This window comes from Gymnoscopelus braueri (genome assembly GCF_963280865.1).
Source record: "Gymnoscopelus braueri genome assembly, chromosome: 18".
Classification (NCBI taxonomy): Eukaryota; Metazoa; Chordata; class Actinopteri; order Myctophiformes; family Myctophidae; genus Gymnoscopelus; species Gymnoscopelus braueri.
The window spans coordinates 35,379,587-35,397,671 of NC_137618.1; the positions used below are offsets into that span (position 1 = coordinate 35,379,587).

Genomic DNA, 18,085 nt, shown 5'->3' on the forward strand with positions numbered 1-18,085 from the left:
TGCTTTTAGTATGTATGAGATGCATTGCAGAGAGACGTGACATGAGCCACACTCTGTTGATTTATGTTTGTTTATATTCATTTTCGTTTCGATACGAAGCCTGTGAATTATAGACATTCCGCTGGGATCTGCTGAGTTTATGAAAGACAATCTCCCCATCGGTCTTTGTTTAAGAGACTTTCATATCATGGGGTTGCTTGATTTGTGCAGCGGTGTGCTTAGTTAAACGGCAAATATCAAATGCTGCTGCATCAGCCGCAGAGTATAACATGAGGGAGTGGTAATGATGAAATCCGCACCTAGCTCTTTAGCATGTCTTGTTCATTCACAGAGAGAGGCGAATCACATTGTGTAGACCAGACTCCCATAGTCTGCTTGTCAGTGTTGCCAAGGGAACACTAACAGTATGGTCATAACGGCCTCATCTGGAGTCACACACCGTTCCTTTCAGTTTTTAGAACATCCCTGGTCTGGCTGTTTGCTCTCATTTTAGGCTTAAATCTTATCATCTTTTACACCTGAGCAAGCACTTTTTGTCTGTTCTTTATTATTAGTCATCAGCAACTTTAACCCTGGCATTCCTATTTTGGACATGTAATTAATAAGCGAAATGTTTCAAAACATTCAAAAAATGTTTTGTTGAAGAATTGAAGATTTTCAAAAATAGCAGATCTACATCTGCAGCTATTTCAGCTATTTGTCATGCGATTTAGTATATACAGTAGGATTTAAACGGCACCACAGGTTGCAACATTCAGAACACAGATGTACAGTAAAGAATACAATACTTGTAATCAAACACAGTGTGATTAAATGTCAGTACATATCCAGCAGCTACATGAACACATTTCACACCCAATTGGATTAGCAATACCTGTTTGTACACTGTACAGCAGTGCTCCATCTTGGGTGCGTTTGCGGTTGAAATTGCCATCGAGGTACCCTGCAGTCTTATTTTCACATCGGTACAACTTCACTGGCATCATATTTAGCGTTTCATTGTTTGTATACCATGAAGTTCCCTTGCTGTGGCATTTTTGAATAATCATCTGCCATTCACTGCAGCACCTTGTTTATATCTATTCTCTTGTGCTGCTCAGCTCGCTGTGTTAGCTTGCTATTGGGTTGCTAATGGGTTAACATACAATAGCCGTATACCTTTTAGCAATAGCTGAAGCTCTTGGGGCCATTTAATAACTTCAGGAATACCTCCTGATAACTGAATAGAGATGAAGTGAAATGCTGTAATTATAGAACTTCAGCAACACTGGGCTTTCACCGCTGGCGTTCAAAATTGCATTCATGTGATAGCCTCGTGTGGCTTTGGCATGGTGCTTCTAAATGGCAAACAATTGACTGCATTTATAGGCCTATGGTGTTTTTTTTAATAGTCTATACTCTATCCGAGCAGCACTCTTAATGTGCTTTACAATGTAATTCACATTAATCCATTAAGACCGGGAACGCATCTGTGTCATTTTAAGATTTCTTTGGATTTTCTAAAATAGCAGATCTACAAGTTCATAGCGCGGCACCAAGTGCCACGCTATGAGCTTGTATATCTGCTATTTTTTTGAAAAATCTCTTTGTAACTCAAATCTTTGCTTCAGGGGGTCCCTGGAACTTAATATTTTGAGATGGGGGTCCGTGGCCAAATACAATTTTGACAGTAAAAAGTTTGAGCACCACTGATATAGCAACATAAGTTTTTCAGAAACTTGTTAGGATTTCGAAGACATTTGTAGACGCGTTCCCGCATTGAATGGGTTAAGTGTCTTGCTCAAGGACAATTGGACAAGCAGCCAGGAGGAGTCGGAGAACCTTCCGTCTCCCAGACATTGGCCCCTTGAGCCACTGTAGCCTGAAGACGTGACTCTAGAGATGACTAGATAATAAACCTTCCGTATTATAGTAAGATCATATGAAATACTTGATGGATTTGTGCTCTTCATTACGTTTGAAGTTGAATGTTTCTGGGCATCCTATTAATTTTGAATGAAATATTGCTGGTTCCTACCATTTGCAGACTTTTTTATGCTCCTGTTTCATTCAGACTATGTACCCATCTTCAGCTATTTATTTTTATTTTTCTTACAATTAGTCATTATAAGTCCATACCCGCAATGCCGTCCATCCCAGGCTATGGGACTGTGACCGCAACTACAGATCCCATTGCCTGTGACAAAAATAAACAGCTCGAAATTGGGAAAAGTTAAAGATCTACTCTTAATGCCAGTGTCAATGCCAATGTAAGGACGGACTGATAGAAAGAGTTTTGATCATTTTATTGTAGGACGCCAATTCCCCCAATGCATATACTGTAGTCCCTGTCACTGCAAACCTATTCTGTTTGGTCTTGCGGAGGGTGTAGACAACCATATGTCTCCTCCGATACACATGGAGTCACCAGATGCTTCTTTTCAGCTGACAATGAGGAGTTTCACCGGGAGGAGGTAAAGTGTGCAGGGGAACATGCTGTCCCTCCCAGTTCTGCTCCCTGCTGAACAGGCACCTGAGCCTGACCAAACTGTGGGAGTCACTAGCGCAGCGACAGAGATCGCCCTCCCCTGCCAGGCTTCCCACCTGCAAACACAGCAAATGTTGTTCGTTGGAGCGCCCCGGCCAAGCCAGAGACATGAGGAATCGAACCCTAGTCTCCAACCGTGGTGGGCGGGTACTTCACCCCTATACCACCGGGATGCCCCAGCCACCCATCTTCATAATGTTTATGGTCTTCTTGGCCCTGCTACGGATCTGCCCTTAAACAGTGAAATGGTGCATGAGATGACTACGGCCAGACTCTGCCATTGGGGCTGCTATACAGTAGTTTATGTGCCACTGCCAGACAGCTCGCTTTATGCCACTGAAGCACATCCAAACATTTCTGAAACCCAAGCAGCATCCCTGAAGCCAATTATTCTGTAAACTGCTTCCAACAAGCCCTCTCTTAGGAGCTCTGTTTCCTGTGATGTGTGAATACTGATGCACAGAGCAGCTTCTGTCAAATGAAAAAGGAGGTGCTTCATTTTTTTTATACAAATGGATGATTTGAAATTGCCCTCATAACTGGGGCAGTGAAGCGCTTAAATGTTATGGTTTATTGCAAAGTTCAATATCTCATTGATATTGCGGAGCCAGATTTCGAAGGCATTGTTTTCTCAATGGCAACTTCATTGCAAGCACAGCAGGCGAGGAAGTGCTGTACTGCGGTTGCACTGCAGAATTTATTCCGTAAGGTGTCTTTCACCGAGTACTTACAGCATGGCTCATTGATGAGGTAGTGGTCTGTATATAGGTCGGATCTGGAAGTAGCCTTTCACTGCAGTGCCTCTCTGATATCTCTCTCCTGAGAGACTACGTACTGTAAATACAAATGCCAAAACTTAATTTAATCCATCACTCTGCATGATGTCACAGCCCCACATCTGTTACCATTTTGCAGTTAGACATTTTGCATCCTACCATCTGCATTGTGAAAGTATTCAATTCAAGGCCAATTCCGTTAGTGACGGTGACCCTCATTTATAAAGGGAGCGTAGAAACCACCGTAGGTCCGAGCCCAGGTATCATCTCACGACGGGCGCACGTGTGATTTATCAATCGATCGTATCCTGTCAATCACTTAGTAAGCATGGGCGGGTGCTGATCCCCGGGTTTTTTGATCTGAAGAAGCGGAAAACCCTTCTGAAGAAGAGAACCCCCCACCAATCATCTCCGTGGATTCACACAGCTATTTACATAGACAGCACAGAAGCCAAGCATATGCGAGGAATGGCACAGGCTATTAGCATACCCTGGGCACAGACAGCAAAGCTTTAAGATACTTGATGCAGACATGGACTGGGACATGGATAGATACAGAGATCTCCATATATGGGCATAAAAAAACAGGTAGACAGAAACAGACATCTCCATACAGTATATGGGCACAAAAGGGACACAGACAGACAACAGGTACAACGGGTACTCTGACAAAGCCCCTGACACTTTGACTCAGTGGCACACTATGGCAGTGGTTCTCAACCTGTAGGTCGATTTTGTGGGGGTCCCCAGATGACAGGGAAGTGACAATTTTAAGACCTTTTAAGCACCCCTCGGCGGGCGTTAAGTTGAGTGGCAGGCCGCGGCCAAAGCACCGCGTGGACCTGGTGGTACAAACGGCGACGAGCGCCCATGGGACTATTATGGACTTAGCGCCTTGGACCCGGCTCACCGGCCGGTCCCGCGGACCCACTCTTAATACCTAAAAAAGAAAAGGACCATCACTGCATCAAAAGTAATCAACAAGCTATTCTATAAAACACGTCAAACAATGGCCAAATTGTCAAATAATATTAGAAAAGGGCAAAAATGTATCAGTGGAACCGAGTCAAACAAAATTGAATGTCCGAGTGCTGGGTGGTGTCAGGGTGGTGTCAGGGTGGGGGTCCCCAGTTCAAATATGATTATTTTGGGGGGTCACGGCCTGAAAAGGTTGAGAACCACTGCACTATGGAACATGCCCTCCTTGTTTGTGAGTGGGATTATCCTTTATATCGCGAGGGAATAATCTTTGTCAAACTTCACAAATCACACCATAATGTATTTTGTGATTGGAATACATTTTGAGTATTAATTTCACCCAGCACCTACTGTATGACATGACCTCATCAGTTGTATAATGAAAATCCTCTCGTAAGCACGCTTATAGCCTACTATACAGTAGGTCTTAATAGAACCAGATGTCGAAATATATGAATGCTTTAAGCTCCCGTTTACTGTAAATGGGTGACTGATTAAGCATCTAACCTAATATGATTGTTTTTAATACTTAGTTTTTAATGCTTGTAATAATGTCAACTATAAATCCCGTAATTGTAACTACCCATTTATGTTGGGGATACACAGGATTATGTTAGTGTTAGTCAGATGTTAGGTTACATCTTTTTAGGTGAATAGTAGCTGCTGCATTTGTTCAGATTCCTGTCAGATTGTCAAACTATGCTGCACTGCAAGTCTACGATTTGAAAAACAGTTGCTTACACGAGCTGATGACCTGCCGTGAGATTTGAACATTGGCTGCGCTCACGTCAAATTGACTACAGGTTGATAAATGCCAACATTTGTGTTGAGATCAGCGTATGCCCATTCTTTGGTCTACCCGAGTTTGATAAATGAGGGCCAGTGTATCTTTTGTTTTTGTTGACAAATGTTTGACACAATTGGATGCAAAGCTCATTACGCCAGTAGGGCGATCACAAAGGAGAAGCATCTTGGGGGGGGGGGGGTAGCCGGTGGTCCGGCTATCCAGTGTTATGCTGAATTCTGCATGCCTGCTGGGAAATGCATGCACCTCCTCGCAGTTGTTTCGGTGCCTAAATCACCACCGTGCCCCACATGGAAGTTTTAAACCACCACAAACAAGCACTGACTGTCTGCACTTCTATCCGCCTGTGAGCTCTCATTTTCTATCCGCCTGCGAAGCGTTGTGAGCTTGTGGATCAACAATTTTTTATCTGTGTAGCCGAGTCAAACTAAATGTAATGCCTCAACTCCTACAATTCCAAGTGCTTGTCACGGTGGGGGGGTCCCCAGTTCAAATATGATAATTCGGGGGGGCCTGAACAGATTCAGAACCACTGCTCTACGTCATGGTGTTTGGGGACCAGGCTGCAGTGTCCTAGCCAATTAGAAACGGTCGGCTGAGGCAACGGCTGGAGCCAGACAGTAGAGGATGCTGGTCACCCGCTCCATCTCCTCCCGCTGCCCCCGGGAAGTGTGTCGGCTCCTCCAGGTTGGACTGCAATTAGAACAAAGTCTCCTGTCCCCAGGGGGCACCTCCTATTCCCCTCCTCTGTCCTCCCCATCTCCCTCCCTGCCCCCCTCAAAATCCTATGTCCGTGAAACTGCGCAGAGACCTGTTCAGCTGCTGTAGTTGCCGCTTTTGGAGCTCCATCTGGGACTCACGGCCTGTGTTGAGGCTATCTGAGGTGGCTAGGCATTGCTCGGCTAGTTCATCATCCCGTTCTGTGATGTGGGTGGAGGGTGGATCAAAGCCGGCTCAACCGGGCCAGAGGGAGACTGTGAGTTTATGGAGGTTGTGAATTATCAATGGTCACCACCAGACGAGGTCAAGCTGCAGTGCAGCAGTCTCAGATCTACAGTATCCCTTTGCTGAACTGAGTTGCCATACAGTACATATATATATATAGATTGCCATAGTAATGCTGCAATGGAATGAGGTTAGGCATGGCTTATTCCGTATACGAGGCTGCTGCTGTATTGCATGAAACGCCCGTCCGACAACAAGCCTATATTTACAAAATCTTTGATGCCGCAGCACCACAGACAGCTGTGCAGATTCTTTGTTGCTAAAGCCAATAATGAAGCAAACTCCACAGTCATCTTCACTACTACAGTTGTGTGTGTGTGTGTGTGTGTGTGTGTGTGTGTGTGTGTGTGTGTGTGTGTGTGTGTGTGTGTGTGTGTGTGTGTGTGTGTGTGTGTGTGTGTGTGTGTGTGTGTGTGTGTGTGTGTGTGTGTGTGTGTGTGTGTGTGTGTGTGTGTGTGTGTGTGTGTGTGTGTGTGTGTGTTTGTGTGTGTGTTTTACCATTCTCCCAGCAGACAGTTATCCATTTGTCTCCAACCTTGACACAAGAATTGGTCATGGGTCTGGCCTTTGAACTGCCTACTTTTGACTCTTTCTATTTTTGTACACTAATAATCATTCAAAAAATGGCCCCATATTTTGGCCACTGGGGCGCCCAGAGCCAATGAGATAGAGAAGAGTTGTGCCATCTCCATTCACTGCATCGACCCACAAACATAGCGCTTCTGACCCCTCCTTGACGCAATTCTTTTATCTCAATGTCCCTGGAATTGTATACATCGCTGCTGTTTATTTTCAATGATCTCCAACGTGCTTTGACATAATTTGTCTCTGTCATTTCTGGCAACAGACAGTGGACAAAGTGTGTGCTATTTCTCTCCATAAATTAATTGCCATGACACAGATGAGACGCTACAGTCTACAGTCTTGTTCATTTTCTGATCGGGACAATACAGACCGACGGCATGTGCGGAGGGGGATTATCCACAGCCAACCTCTCTTCAAAATAGTACATGGTGCATTACTGACAGATTGGGGAAATAAAACTATATCATGACAGAGATGGGGACTCGAGTTAGGGACTCGGACTCGAGTCGCACTCGAGTGGCCAAAAACGAGACTCTCGACTCGACTCTGACTCGCCCCTCAAAGACTTGAGACTTGACTCGACTCGAGCCTCAAAGGCTTGAGACTTGACTCGACTCGAGCCTCAAAGACTCGTGGACAATCTTTATTTTATGTTTATTTTTTGGACAAATAAATGAATGAAATGCCCAAAAAACTTCCACTCCCCTGTCCCCCCCCGCAAAGAAACCTCCGCTCCAGTGCGCGCTGAGCGGAGCCGGCTTCAGTCAAGCTGTTTCATGCTGCTCATTAACGTAAACATGGAGAGGCGAGCGCAACAGCTGCTATGTGTGTGGCCGCCGCGGCCTTTCATCATAAAGTTTAAATATAAAAACTTCGAAATTAAACAAATATGTTCAGCTCAGAATCAGCTATATAACCTCAGTTATCTTGGCATATGCTTACATTTTTTATAAGATGGTCGGATCATCTGTGACAGCACGTTTAGGAAACATCGGATTTTCATTTCGTTAAACCCAGCTGGGTGAATATTCAACACTTCACCACGGTAAACGCTACGCTCATGTAATGTTCACTGCATAAAAGCTGTGGTTCTCAAACCTTTTCAGGCCGTGACCCCCCAAAAGAATCATATTTGAACTGGGGATCCATATTTAGACAGTTTTTTGGTGCGCAACACAGCCCTCGTTTAAGTGAATTGCTTTCACCTGCTCTGCTGTTGGACTGCTGTGCGGAGTCGAGTGTGCGCAACAGGGCATATCTCCGCCAAGCCAGGGTGACCTACCCAGGCCCATGAAATTCATATGCAGGCATAGTAGCCAATTAGAATGAAATCTGCAAAAACTGACTCATATACTGATACAGAACCATATTGGCTATATATTATCGCTGTCGGGTGGAAATCTTGTATGTTCCTTTTTTATTATTATTTAAAAACAATTAAAAATCATGAAAATAGCCAATCTACAAGCTGTAATTATTAATAATTAAGAAATACTATATTTTAAAGAGTGAAAAATCAACTAAAGTCATTATTAGTGCAAGTTCAATCACATTTCATTTGAATGAAAATAAATTGTGGGGAAAATACATAAAATCTCTAATCTGTGAATCTAATGTGATTTATTATGACCTGTCTATACCCCCATTTTTTTTTTTTTTTTTTAAAGACTTTAAAAAGACTCGAGACTTGACTCGGACTCGACCCTCAAAGACTTGACTCGGACTCGACTCGACTCAACCCTCAAAGACTTGAGACTCGACTCGACTCGAGCCTCAAAGACTTGAGACTCGACTCGACTCGAGCCTCAAAGACCCGAGACTTGACTCGGACTCGACTCGACTCAACCCTCAAAGACTTGAGACTTGACTCGACTCGAGCCTCAAAGACTTGAGACTTGACTCGGACTCGAGCTCAGAGACTCGTGGACATCTCTGTATCATGAGCGCATTGAGTATCCAGTTACACTGTACTGTCTATAAGTCATTCATTCAAACAAATGTTTTTAACAACTTTGTTTATTGACTTGTCTATACAATTATACAGTACACTCAAAAATGATGTGGACAGTTGGGAGGCATTTAAACACTTAACCTGGCGTCCCTATTTTGGGCATGTCATTATAGGTGAAAATGTAAAAAAGAAAGGGAGAAAACAACAACACAAAAATATAATAAATAAAACGCGTCACATCATGAAGCTTTGTGTGCTTGTAAATCGGCTACTTTTGCTATTATAGCAACAAAGTATATCAGGCTTAAAGGTATCATGACATTCATTTTCACTTTTTTTATTTTCAATGTTTTATTTGGGGTTTTATGACCTCAATTACACCCAAAAAACCTGAACTTAGAACATTCAGTGGATTTTCTGTGGTCTGGGGTTTTCTGAATAATTAGGCTGAAAAGTAATCTGAGCTTGGCCCTTCGACAGTGAGGTCACAGTCGATTAATCCCGCCCACTCTCCTCCTCGCCCCTCCCCTCCCCTATCCTTTCCTTTGGGGGGGCGGAGCAGAGGCGATGATTGACAGGCAAAATCCCTCACCAGCGACACCCGCAGGCAAAGATTTCTTTTTTCATTGCAGTTGAAAAGGCTTTAGAAATGTGAGAGAAAAACACCTGCCATGGATCACTGGAATGGAATTTTCACTTTAAACTTTTTGTACACTTTTGAAGGACCAGGACAAAGACTTTGAATGTGGTGTAAAAGTGAATGTCATTAAACCTTTAAGTGGTTAAGGCTACACGTTCAACAAAAATTATCTTCATTTTCTCCCTGCCCTTTGTCTCCCAGGTGGTGGCATATCACTATTGCCAGGCTGATAACACCTACACATGCCTGGTACCGGAGTTTGTGCACAGTATTGCTGCCCTGCTGTGCAGAGCACACCAGCTCGGCGCATACCGAGAGCTGCTACTGAAAGAGCCCCACCTGCAGAGCATGCTCAGCCTTCGCTCCTGCGTCCAGGACCCAATGGCTGCCTTCCGGAGGGGCGTGCTCGAGCCACTGGCCAACCTCCGCAAAGGTACAACGGTGCTTTACAGCTTCCCAGGATTTTACCACTGTAGTTGTCTTTATTACACTTAAAGGTGCTGTACGTGATATGTTTTGGTTAAAAAAACAAAAGATGTTTTGTTAATGTTAACGCTCCATATTCGATTGTAATAATTACTGTGCTTGTTCAGTAACAGGGGTCCCCCTGTCTCTCCAGCTCTTTGGTAAACGGAAAATACATCTTTTTATTTTCCCCATCTCTTCCAATTTCACTGTATCTTTTCTGAGGTCTCTCTCCTGATTGGATGAAATTGGTATCTCGACCTGAAATTTTATTTTCTGTTTACTAAAGAGCTAGAGAGACCTGTTACACCGTTTACCGAATATAGAGCTATTTAACACTTATTTAACAAAACAAAAAAAGAAGCATTTCTTTGAGCAGTGACATGCTACAGTACAGGAAAACACAGAATGTATACAGTGTTCTTAGTGTAGCTGAGTTTTATTTCTTTTTGATTTCTTGATTTCCTCAGAGGCCTTTTGTAGAACTGTAGAAGTTGCACAATCTAAGTGGAATCAGTCCTTGTTGAAGTGACGATACTAACAAGAAGCGCGGAGACGTTGTTTACCGTTGAAGGCTACATACAGTTACGGTCACCCTACAAGTAATTTAGTGAGGCATTATTAGAGTTCCAATCCCACACAAAGAAAGTGGAATACAAAACCTCGGCTTGGCTGCGGTCACAGTTCCAAGGTAATTGCTTTGTGTTGAGGCGAGCAGTGTGGATTCCTTTTTTCTTTTTTTTTTACTGATTTTAATTGACAGTGCACATGAAAATGGAATGTGTTTGCTGTGGAGTTAGTTTTTCTCAAAGCTGAGCAAGGAGGGAACATGCAATTCAGGCAACTTGGGTGAACATCTCTCTTGAAAAGACGCATACAAGACGGGGCAACTACACAGTAAAATCCTGTTAATTTCTCCATTCGCAATTCTAATTGTGTAGAAATAGAACCAACCCTTATGGTTCCATTTTTACACTCAGTGTTAAAGCAAAATACTGTACAGTATACTGTATATCTTGAGTTCACTGGGGGGTTTTGCAGAATCATTTACCTCATCCACAAGAGTGACTATACATGTAGATACAGACAAATCAGGCCGTCTGTTTATATGACAGAGGTATCAATGCGGTATAGGTTAGCCGTGCATGGGGACATGGGGCCTTGTTGTCATGGCCCACTAGGATGAAACATGATGGGTCCACATCCTCACCTCGCTCCCTCCACTGGGTGTGGCCCTCCCACCGTGCCAGCCCTGTTGCCTAATGTGATATGAATGGCCCCATGCATTTGTTTTAACCCATTAAGACCTGACCTGAGGCCGATTCTACAAATATAATGTGTATCTGCTATTTTTGAATAGCCAAATAGCATATTCCCTATTTCCCTATATATAGGCATCCCTATTTTGGGCATGTCGTAGATGAAAATCTAAATAAAAAAAATAGAAACATTTGGAAAATAGCAGATCAATTATGCTCACAACATGTTGCAAGCTTGTAGATACCGGTAGGCTGTTTTCTCTGTGTGACGCCATTTGTACGACGAATGATAAGATGGAGCTTAAGTGGTTAACATTTTCTTCTCTGCAGAGCAAACCTTTAATGTGACATTCCAGCAGGCAGTTGAGTTGTGTGTTGAAGCTGTGAGTGCTAGATCAGCCATAGGAAAGTCCCCCTGCTGTAGTGTGCACGCTGCTAAACCTACGCACTGTACTTCTATGAGAGCAGAGCTTAGTTACTGCAGGGAAGCGGAGCAGAGCCGTGCTGTCTCGCTCCCCACGTAACAGTTCAGCACAGCTAGGCTTGTGCAGCGCAGATTTAAAATCACTCCAGTCCAGACATTTACTTAAAAGCAGAAAATGAACCTGAAAACCTGAGTGACGCTGTTAACATTAAGCAGTGCTGTGAGCAAAATCTAGCCCACCTACAGTTATTAGTCAGTTTTGCATTGTGGGTAGAAGTCTAGGTTTAAAAGTCTAGTGGTGGGGTGCCTGCGGTGGCTCAGCCACTTAGTGCACTGCTCATTGTGATTCGAAAGGACCCGAGATCAAATCCAACTCCCACAATGTCTTGCATGTGTCCCCTCTCTCTGCCCTTGGTGTCTCTACACTATACCGTATGTAAATATAAAATGGAAATAAAAAATAAAACAATTCCTCTGTGGACATTTAACTAGTCTCTGTGCTTGGTAGTCTGTCATTAGATGTCCACTTATTTGTGTGTGTGTGTGTGTGTGTGTGTGTGTGTGTCTCCAGAGAGGAAAATCCCAGAAGATGACCATATCATCTTGATAGATGGGTTGAACGAAGCCGAGTTCCACAAGCCAGACTACGGAGACACCATCGCCTCCTTCATCACCAAGATCATTGCCAAGTTCCCCTCCTGGCTCAAACTGGTGGTCACTGTCCGAGTCAACTTGCTGGTAAGGAACCAAAGAAACAAACGTTTTGGCTCCATTCTTGCTAGAAATGTACGTTTTGGAATATGCCTAAATTGATATTTATATCATCATTTAGATAAGTTAAACATTTCACTGGCCACCGTTAAAGGAGTGTCAGGGGTCTGCTCATGAGATTAGCTTGAATTGATGTTTCTCTCAATAAAGATGGAACACTGCAGTTCCCAGACAGTGCCATGTGGATAAAGCTCAGTAACAAACCTCCAGTGGAATCTGGCATGAATCTTTCCCCTCATTGATTGACACCAGGCTGGGAAGATTCTGACACGTGTAAAAGTTGAAAGGGCTTCATGTGGCATGTGTGTTCTTGTCACAATTCGGCCCTCTGCAAAGTGTATTCCCTCAACAAAATGTCATTTCTGAAAAGGATTGGAAATAAACAGGATAGTAGTAGCGTCAACCCGGTAAAACAAGACAGCTGACGATTTAGAGTAGAAGAGAAAAGTAACACCAGATCTAACCAGTCAAGGAGACGGAGGATGGGACCACATGCAGGACATGAGGACTGAGAATGTGGCAGCTTGGCTGACACAGACAGCCAGAGTTCTAGTTATTAACGCCCATTCAGAAGCCAGGCCTTGGGCACTGCCCATCAGTATGCGCAAGACAAACGAGCCGACTCGCCGCCATAGATGGAGCAACAGCTAATTTGTTTATCCCACGACCGCAAGAGATAATTGAAATTCTTTGTGGCAAGGTTCCGTGGATATGCTAAGCCGTGTCGTCGCGGTGGTTATCCCTATTTTACATTCAGGTTTTTTATATCCAGTTTCATTAATCCTCTCATAGTTGGGCCATGTCTGTCCTTATCCTTTTCCCCTGTCTGTAGAGTGCAACACCTTGCAATGGAAAAGCGATGTCATAGGGCTAAATTGGAGAGCAACTACCCTCAAAACTAGTTAACCACATGAACCCTAGGGGATTCTGGGAATGTCATAATAGGCGAACATTTGCCAAAGATAGGTTCATCGAAAATACTGTAGCAGATCTTCAAGCTCATAAAGTATGTTGTGAGCTTTTACTGTATAACTGTAGATTAGCTATTTTTGACAAAGAGATTTGGTGTAGCGGAAAAAAAGTATGGGGCCAAGTACTGACCCCTGGAGGACCCCGTTCAACCAAATACAGTATATTGTTTAAGTGGTTAAATTAGTTTTATATATCACAATGTCAGAATATCTGGAGGCTCACATGAAAAGTAAGAAGTCTGAATCAGTCATGTAGTGGTGGTGGAAGCAGGGGCAACTTTGCTATACAGCAGTTGGTTATTTTTGAACATTACTCAATTCATAACCATACTGCCCCAGCAAACCAGGGAGGCGAGGTGATCTGGTGTTGATTCACACATCCAGCAGATATATATGCTCCCCAAGAGGTGGAAGGCTGATGGATGTTGCACATGGCCTAGACTAGAGACTAATACCTGTATCCTCTCTGAGGTGTTACTGACACCTTGGCCATCTTGTGGATTATGTGCCTGCATGTGCACATGTCTTCGCACGTGTGTCTCACCCTGGCCTGGCTGGCCATCCCTTTTCATGATGATGACGAGGAGAAGGTGTTATCTCACTGTGGCAATGTTTCTCTAGCCTCCGACAGGCCAGGGATTGGAGGATTAAGGTGCATTGATTTTCCTGAACCCCAGGATGGAGATTGAAGTGTGGGGCTCAGGGCTCATGCTGCAGCCTGCCCACTCGTAGAGTCCCCATTGCCCCCACACACGCACGCTTCCAACATGGCAGCGGGTGTCTGCAGTGGTTCGATAGCTCTCTGACTCAGTAGATGTTGGTGACCCTGCTGCTGACTGCCCTTCACCAGATAAGAATGGAAAACACACACAGGGTTCTTATTGAACAGAGTGCTGACTGACTTTGAGAATCCAATTTTGTGCTGTGGTCTGAAGGGATACAATTTTAGATGGTTGCACAGGGGTTTAAAACATGCTCGTTGATATTCAGACATGAAGACATTAGCCGTTGATGAGCCTTGTGTATATTTTGCTTTGAGGAGAAGATTAAGCACAGCGTTGCTCCTCAAATGTGATTTCTGTTTATTAATAATTTCCTAATCTCATGACCTTGTTCTTTTTTTTCTTTTCTTTTCTTCTCCCACAGGAGATCACCAGCCTCTTGCCTTTCTGTAAGGTTTCCCTGGATGACTTCCCGGACAACAAAGAGATCAACAACGACCTCAACGCGTACATACAGTACAGGATCAACGGCGGCAAGGAAATATTGAACAACATCAGCCTCAATGGCAAGGCAGACCCCATCGTCGTGGGCAAGCTGAGCAGCCACCTGATCTCCCGCAGCCAGGGCTCATACCTGTACCTCAAGCTCACCTTAGACCTGTTCGAGAGAGGCCACCTGGTCATCAAGAGCGCGGGCTACAAGGTGGTGCCCGTCTCGCTGGCCGAGCTCTACCAGCTGCAGTGCAACATGAAGTTCATGAGCAACTCGGCCTTTGAGCGCTCACTGCCCATCCTCAACGTGGCGCTGGCCTCGCTGCACCCCATGACGGACGAGCAGCTCTTCCAGGCCGTCAACGCTGGCAGCATCTGTGGTGAGCTGCCGTGGGAGGACTTCCAGCAGCGGATGGAGCTCCTCTCCTGCTTCCTCATCAGGCGACGGGACAAGACGCGCATGTTCTGCCATCCCTCCTTCAGAGAGTGGCTGGTGTGGCGGGCCGACGGAGAGAGCACTGACTTCCTCTGTGACCCCAGGTCAGATCTCCCATTTTCACCTTGCAGCACTGCAGGCGATAACATTGTGTGATTTCTTTTTTCTCATTCAAGTTTTCTTTTATTATTTTTTTCACATACAAGACCCTTCAGCAGTGTACAAATGTCACAGGACTGATTAACATTATGGTTAATCCATAAAACAAAAGCACTGACAAAACATAATATTGTACGATTGATCGGTTGCAGGTCTAGCAATAATTCCAAGGGTATCCAGTTCATCACAGGCACAAATAATCCCTCTGTGGAAAAATGTATTGCAAATGTTGGCTTAAAGGAAAACGTTGATGAGTTTCAACCTAAATCCCATTGTACTGATGAGAGCAGATCAATAAAATTGTGTGGCAAAAAATACCCTTTAGGATGAAAATTAGCAAAGCTTTCCTTAAACAATAAGATATACAGTTTACCTAAAGAATCCTAAAAAGTCTATAATCATGTGGGATTGGTTTCTTTCTAAACTTGATGGAAGTGGAACTGAATTCAAAGTTGTCCATCTGTTGGAGAGTTGGTTGAGTGGATGGATGTTCTTACTGTAATCACGAAAATTGGGGGCTCGGAACTCACTTTTGAATGCTCCAAAATTGTATTTGTGACAAACAGCAGATACAGAAAATAATAAAATGTTGGAGCATTCAAAAGCGAGTCCCCGCTTAGTTTTTCATAATTCTGTTTTCGCAGTTTGGCTCAGCACCAAGAAACGGAGGATGTGCGTTGTTATTATTATTATTTTTTTTATTTGAATCTTACTGTAATCACAACATTGTTATAGCAAATGGAGGCTGTGACGTGTAGTGCTGTTCGAAACTGAGTGGAAAAGAAGCGTTGCCAGGGGATGCTTAGAAAAAAGAAAAAGGCATCGCAGATAGCACTCAGATGTTGATGAACAATATTCGCCTTGTTGGGCTGAAGATCTTGTTTTCGAGTAGTCCGGAATCTCTCTGATCTCTAGGATGACTCACTTCTGCCACATTTTCAATTCAATTTTATTATAGTGCCAAATCACAAGAAGTTGTCTCAAGACACCCTGAGCAAGCGACAGTGGCAACGAAAAGCTCCCCCTTAACTGAAAAAAACGTCAGGCAGACCCCGGCTCTATCTCTCTCCTTGAGAGACAGAGAGATAGAAGTAAAAAGCAACAAATGGCAGCAACACACAGATGATCCTGAGCCTCACGAGGAAGCTGAGCATCCATTCTTGTGTGCTGGGTATTTGTTTGAAATATCAACTGCCATTTTTTTACTCAATCACTTATTCTAATCTTCTGGTTTGTTACCAGCGCTGAACTTATAGCCTACAGGGACATTTGCTGCAAGCTGCATAACTGAATTTATGTTCCTGTCCAGGTGACATAATTCTTCCTTTGGTCCTAAGCTCTGGGTATTTGTCACCAGCACAAGGAGTGTCATTGTACATCCTGGTACCTAAGTCTTGTCAGGTTAGCACCTTCTGGCTGGGTAACTATGATCTGGAGAGGCTGAACCCTGAAAATGAAAAAAAATCATATGATTAGTTTTATGTTAAATATAGTAATGGAAGTATGAATTGACAATTAGCAATTGGGTTACACTATAGGTTCTCCTTAGTCGTAGCAGTGGAGTTTTTTTTTCAAGTAAGGAGAAAACTGACTCCACTGTTTTGAATAATTCAAGCACTGTACCCACGTGAAATATATTTTTTTTTACAGATTTATTTTTGGGCTTTTATGCCTTTATTGACAGGACAGTAGGCTGACAGGAAATGGGGAGAGAGAGATGGGGAGTGACACAGCAAAGGCCGTTGGACTCGGGACTCGAACCCGCGACACGCTGTCAGGCTACACTGGGCCTAGGTGCCTGGACCGCCACGCCAGCGGTCCAGGTCCCCGCGTGAAATATTAACAAGTACTGTAATTGTCTCCGCCAGGCCGAAAGGCATGGCGAGAGAGTATGTTTTGCACCCTGTCCGTCCGTCCGTGTGTGTGTGTGTCCGTCCGTCTGTGAACAGCTAATCTCCGACACCGTTGGCTTGATCGCAGCGAAACTGTGCACACACTCCCTGGATGCCAATTCAGAACCTTTGCCCCAAATGTTTCACATTGGGCCTGTTATAGCGCCACCAGGAGGCCACTTTTTCCAAAACACATTTTTTGACAGCACTCCTTCAGATTTTGTCCAAACATCACGCAAATCGGTACACAGTATTTCTATAGTCATTAAACAAAACCGGTATTTCAGATTTTTCATATTCCATCCTGATTGGCCAAAAATGGCTTCCAAAGTTTGCAGGAGTGCTCCGTTTTGAACAAAATGCCTCAAATCATGATCACAGCATGCAATTTCCCTGAAATTCTGCATGCACATTTCCACTATGCCGAGGAAGAAATGCCACTTAACATTTTTCAAATCAGCCTCATGGTGGCGCTATAACAGGCCGATTCGTGTTTTTACCTATAACTGCACCGATCTGTATAAAACTTTGTATGCACACTCCCTAGAGGCCAAGGAAAAACCTTTTGCCCTGCATTTTTCACATCTGCCTTTTATAGCGCCACCAACAGGCCGACTTATGTAAAACACTTTTTTTTTATATTACCGTACATTTCGGACTATAAGCCGAGACTTTTTTCCCATTTTTCGACCCTGCGGCTTATATAACGGTGCGCTTATCTATGGATTTTTACAGCTAACGGCCACTAGGGGACTTCCTAAATCTATGGATTTTACACCCGCGGCTTATAGTCCAGTGCGGCTTATATATGTACAAATCATTCAATTTAGCTGCTGCGGCTTGGTGCGGCTTGGTGCGGCTTATAGTGCGAAAATTACGGTAGTCCTTCCCATTTTATCCAAATTTCACGCAGATCGGTACACATGATCTCTATAGTCGTCACACGATCAATCTGTTTGATTTTTCATATTCCATCCTGATTGGCTAAGAATAACATCTAAAGTTTGCAGTAGTGGCTTGTTTTGAACAAAATGCCTCAAATCATGAACGCAGCGTCCTTTTCACATTGGCCTATTATAGCTCCACCAGGAGGCCAAAATAACCTACCTGACCTGGCGGAGACCTGTGCTCCGAGGAGCACTTTTTCTAGTTTGCTTTGCTTTCCACATGAGCTTTCATGAGTTTGCTAACTCTGAGCTGCAGTGCCTGGTTGTTGTCCTCCGCACC

General features: G+C 44.0%; 1 protein-coding gene across 8 annotated transcripts in view; it reads left to right on the forward strand.

Moving 5' to 3' along the window:
* tanc1b (tetratricopeptide repeat, ankyrin repeat and coiled-coil containing 1b) overlaps positions 1 to 18,085 on the forward strand; it is a gene marked incomplete at its 3' end in the record, with an annotated part of 133,343 nt that overhangs the window by 90,985 nt on the left and 24,273 nt on the right. For all 8 annotated transcript variants that reach the window (XR_013934948.1, XR_013934949.1, XR_013934950.1 and 5 more), the window contains exons 11-13: positions 9,469 to 9,700; positions 11,987 to 12,153; positions 14,304 to 14,911. Coding sequence is in view for 5 of the 8 variants with exons in the window: in XM_080456950.1 (XP_080313076.1) it covers positions 9,469 to 9,700; positions 11,987 to 12,153; positions 14,304 to 14,911 (1,007 nt within the window). The remainder of the gene's footprint in view (positions 1 to 9,468; positions 9,701 to 11,986; positions 12,154 to 14,303; positions 14,912 to 18,085) is intronic.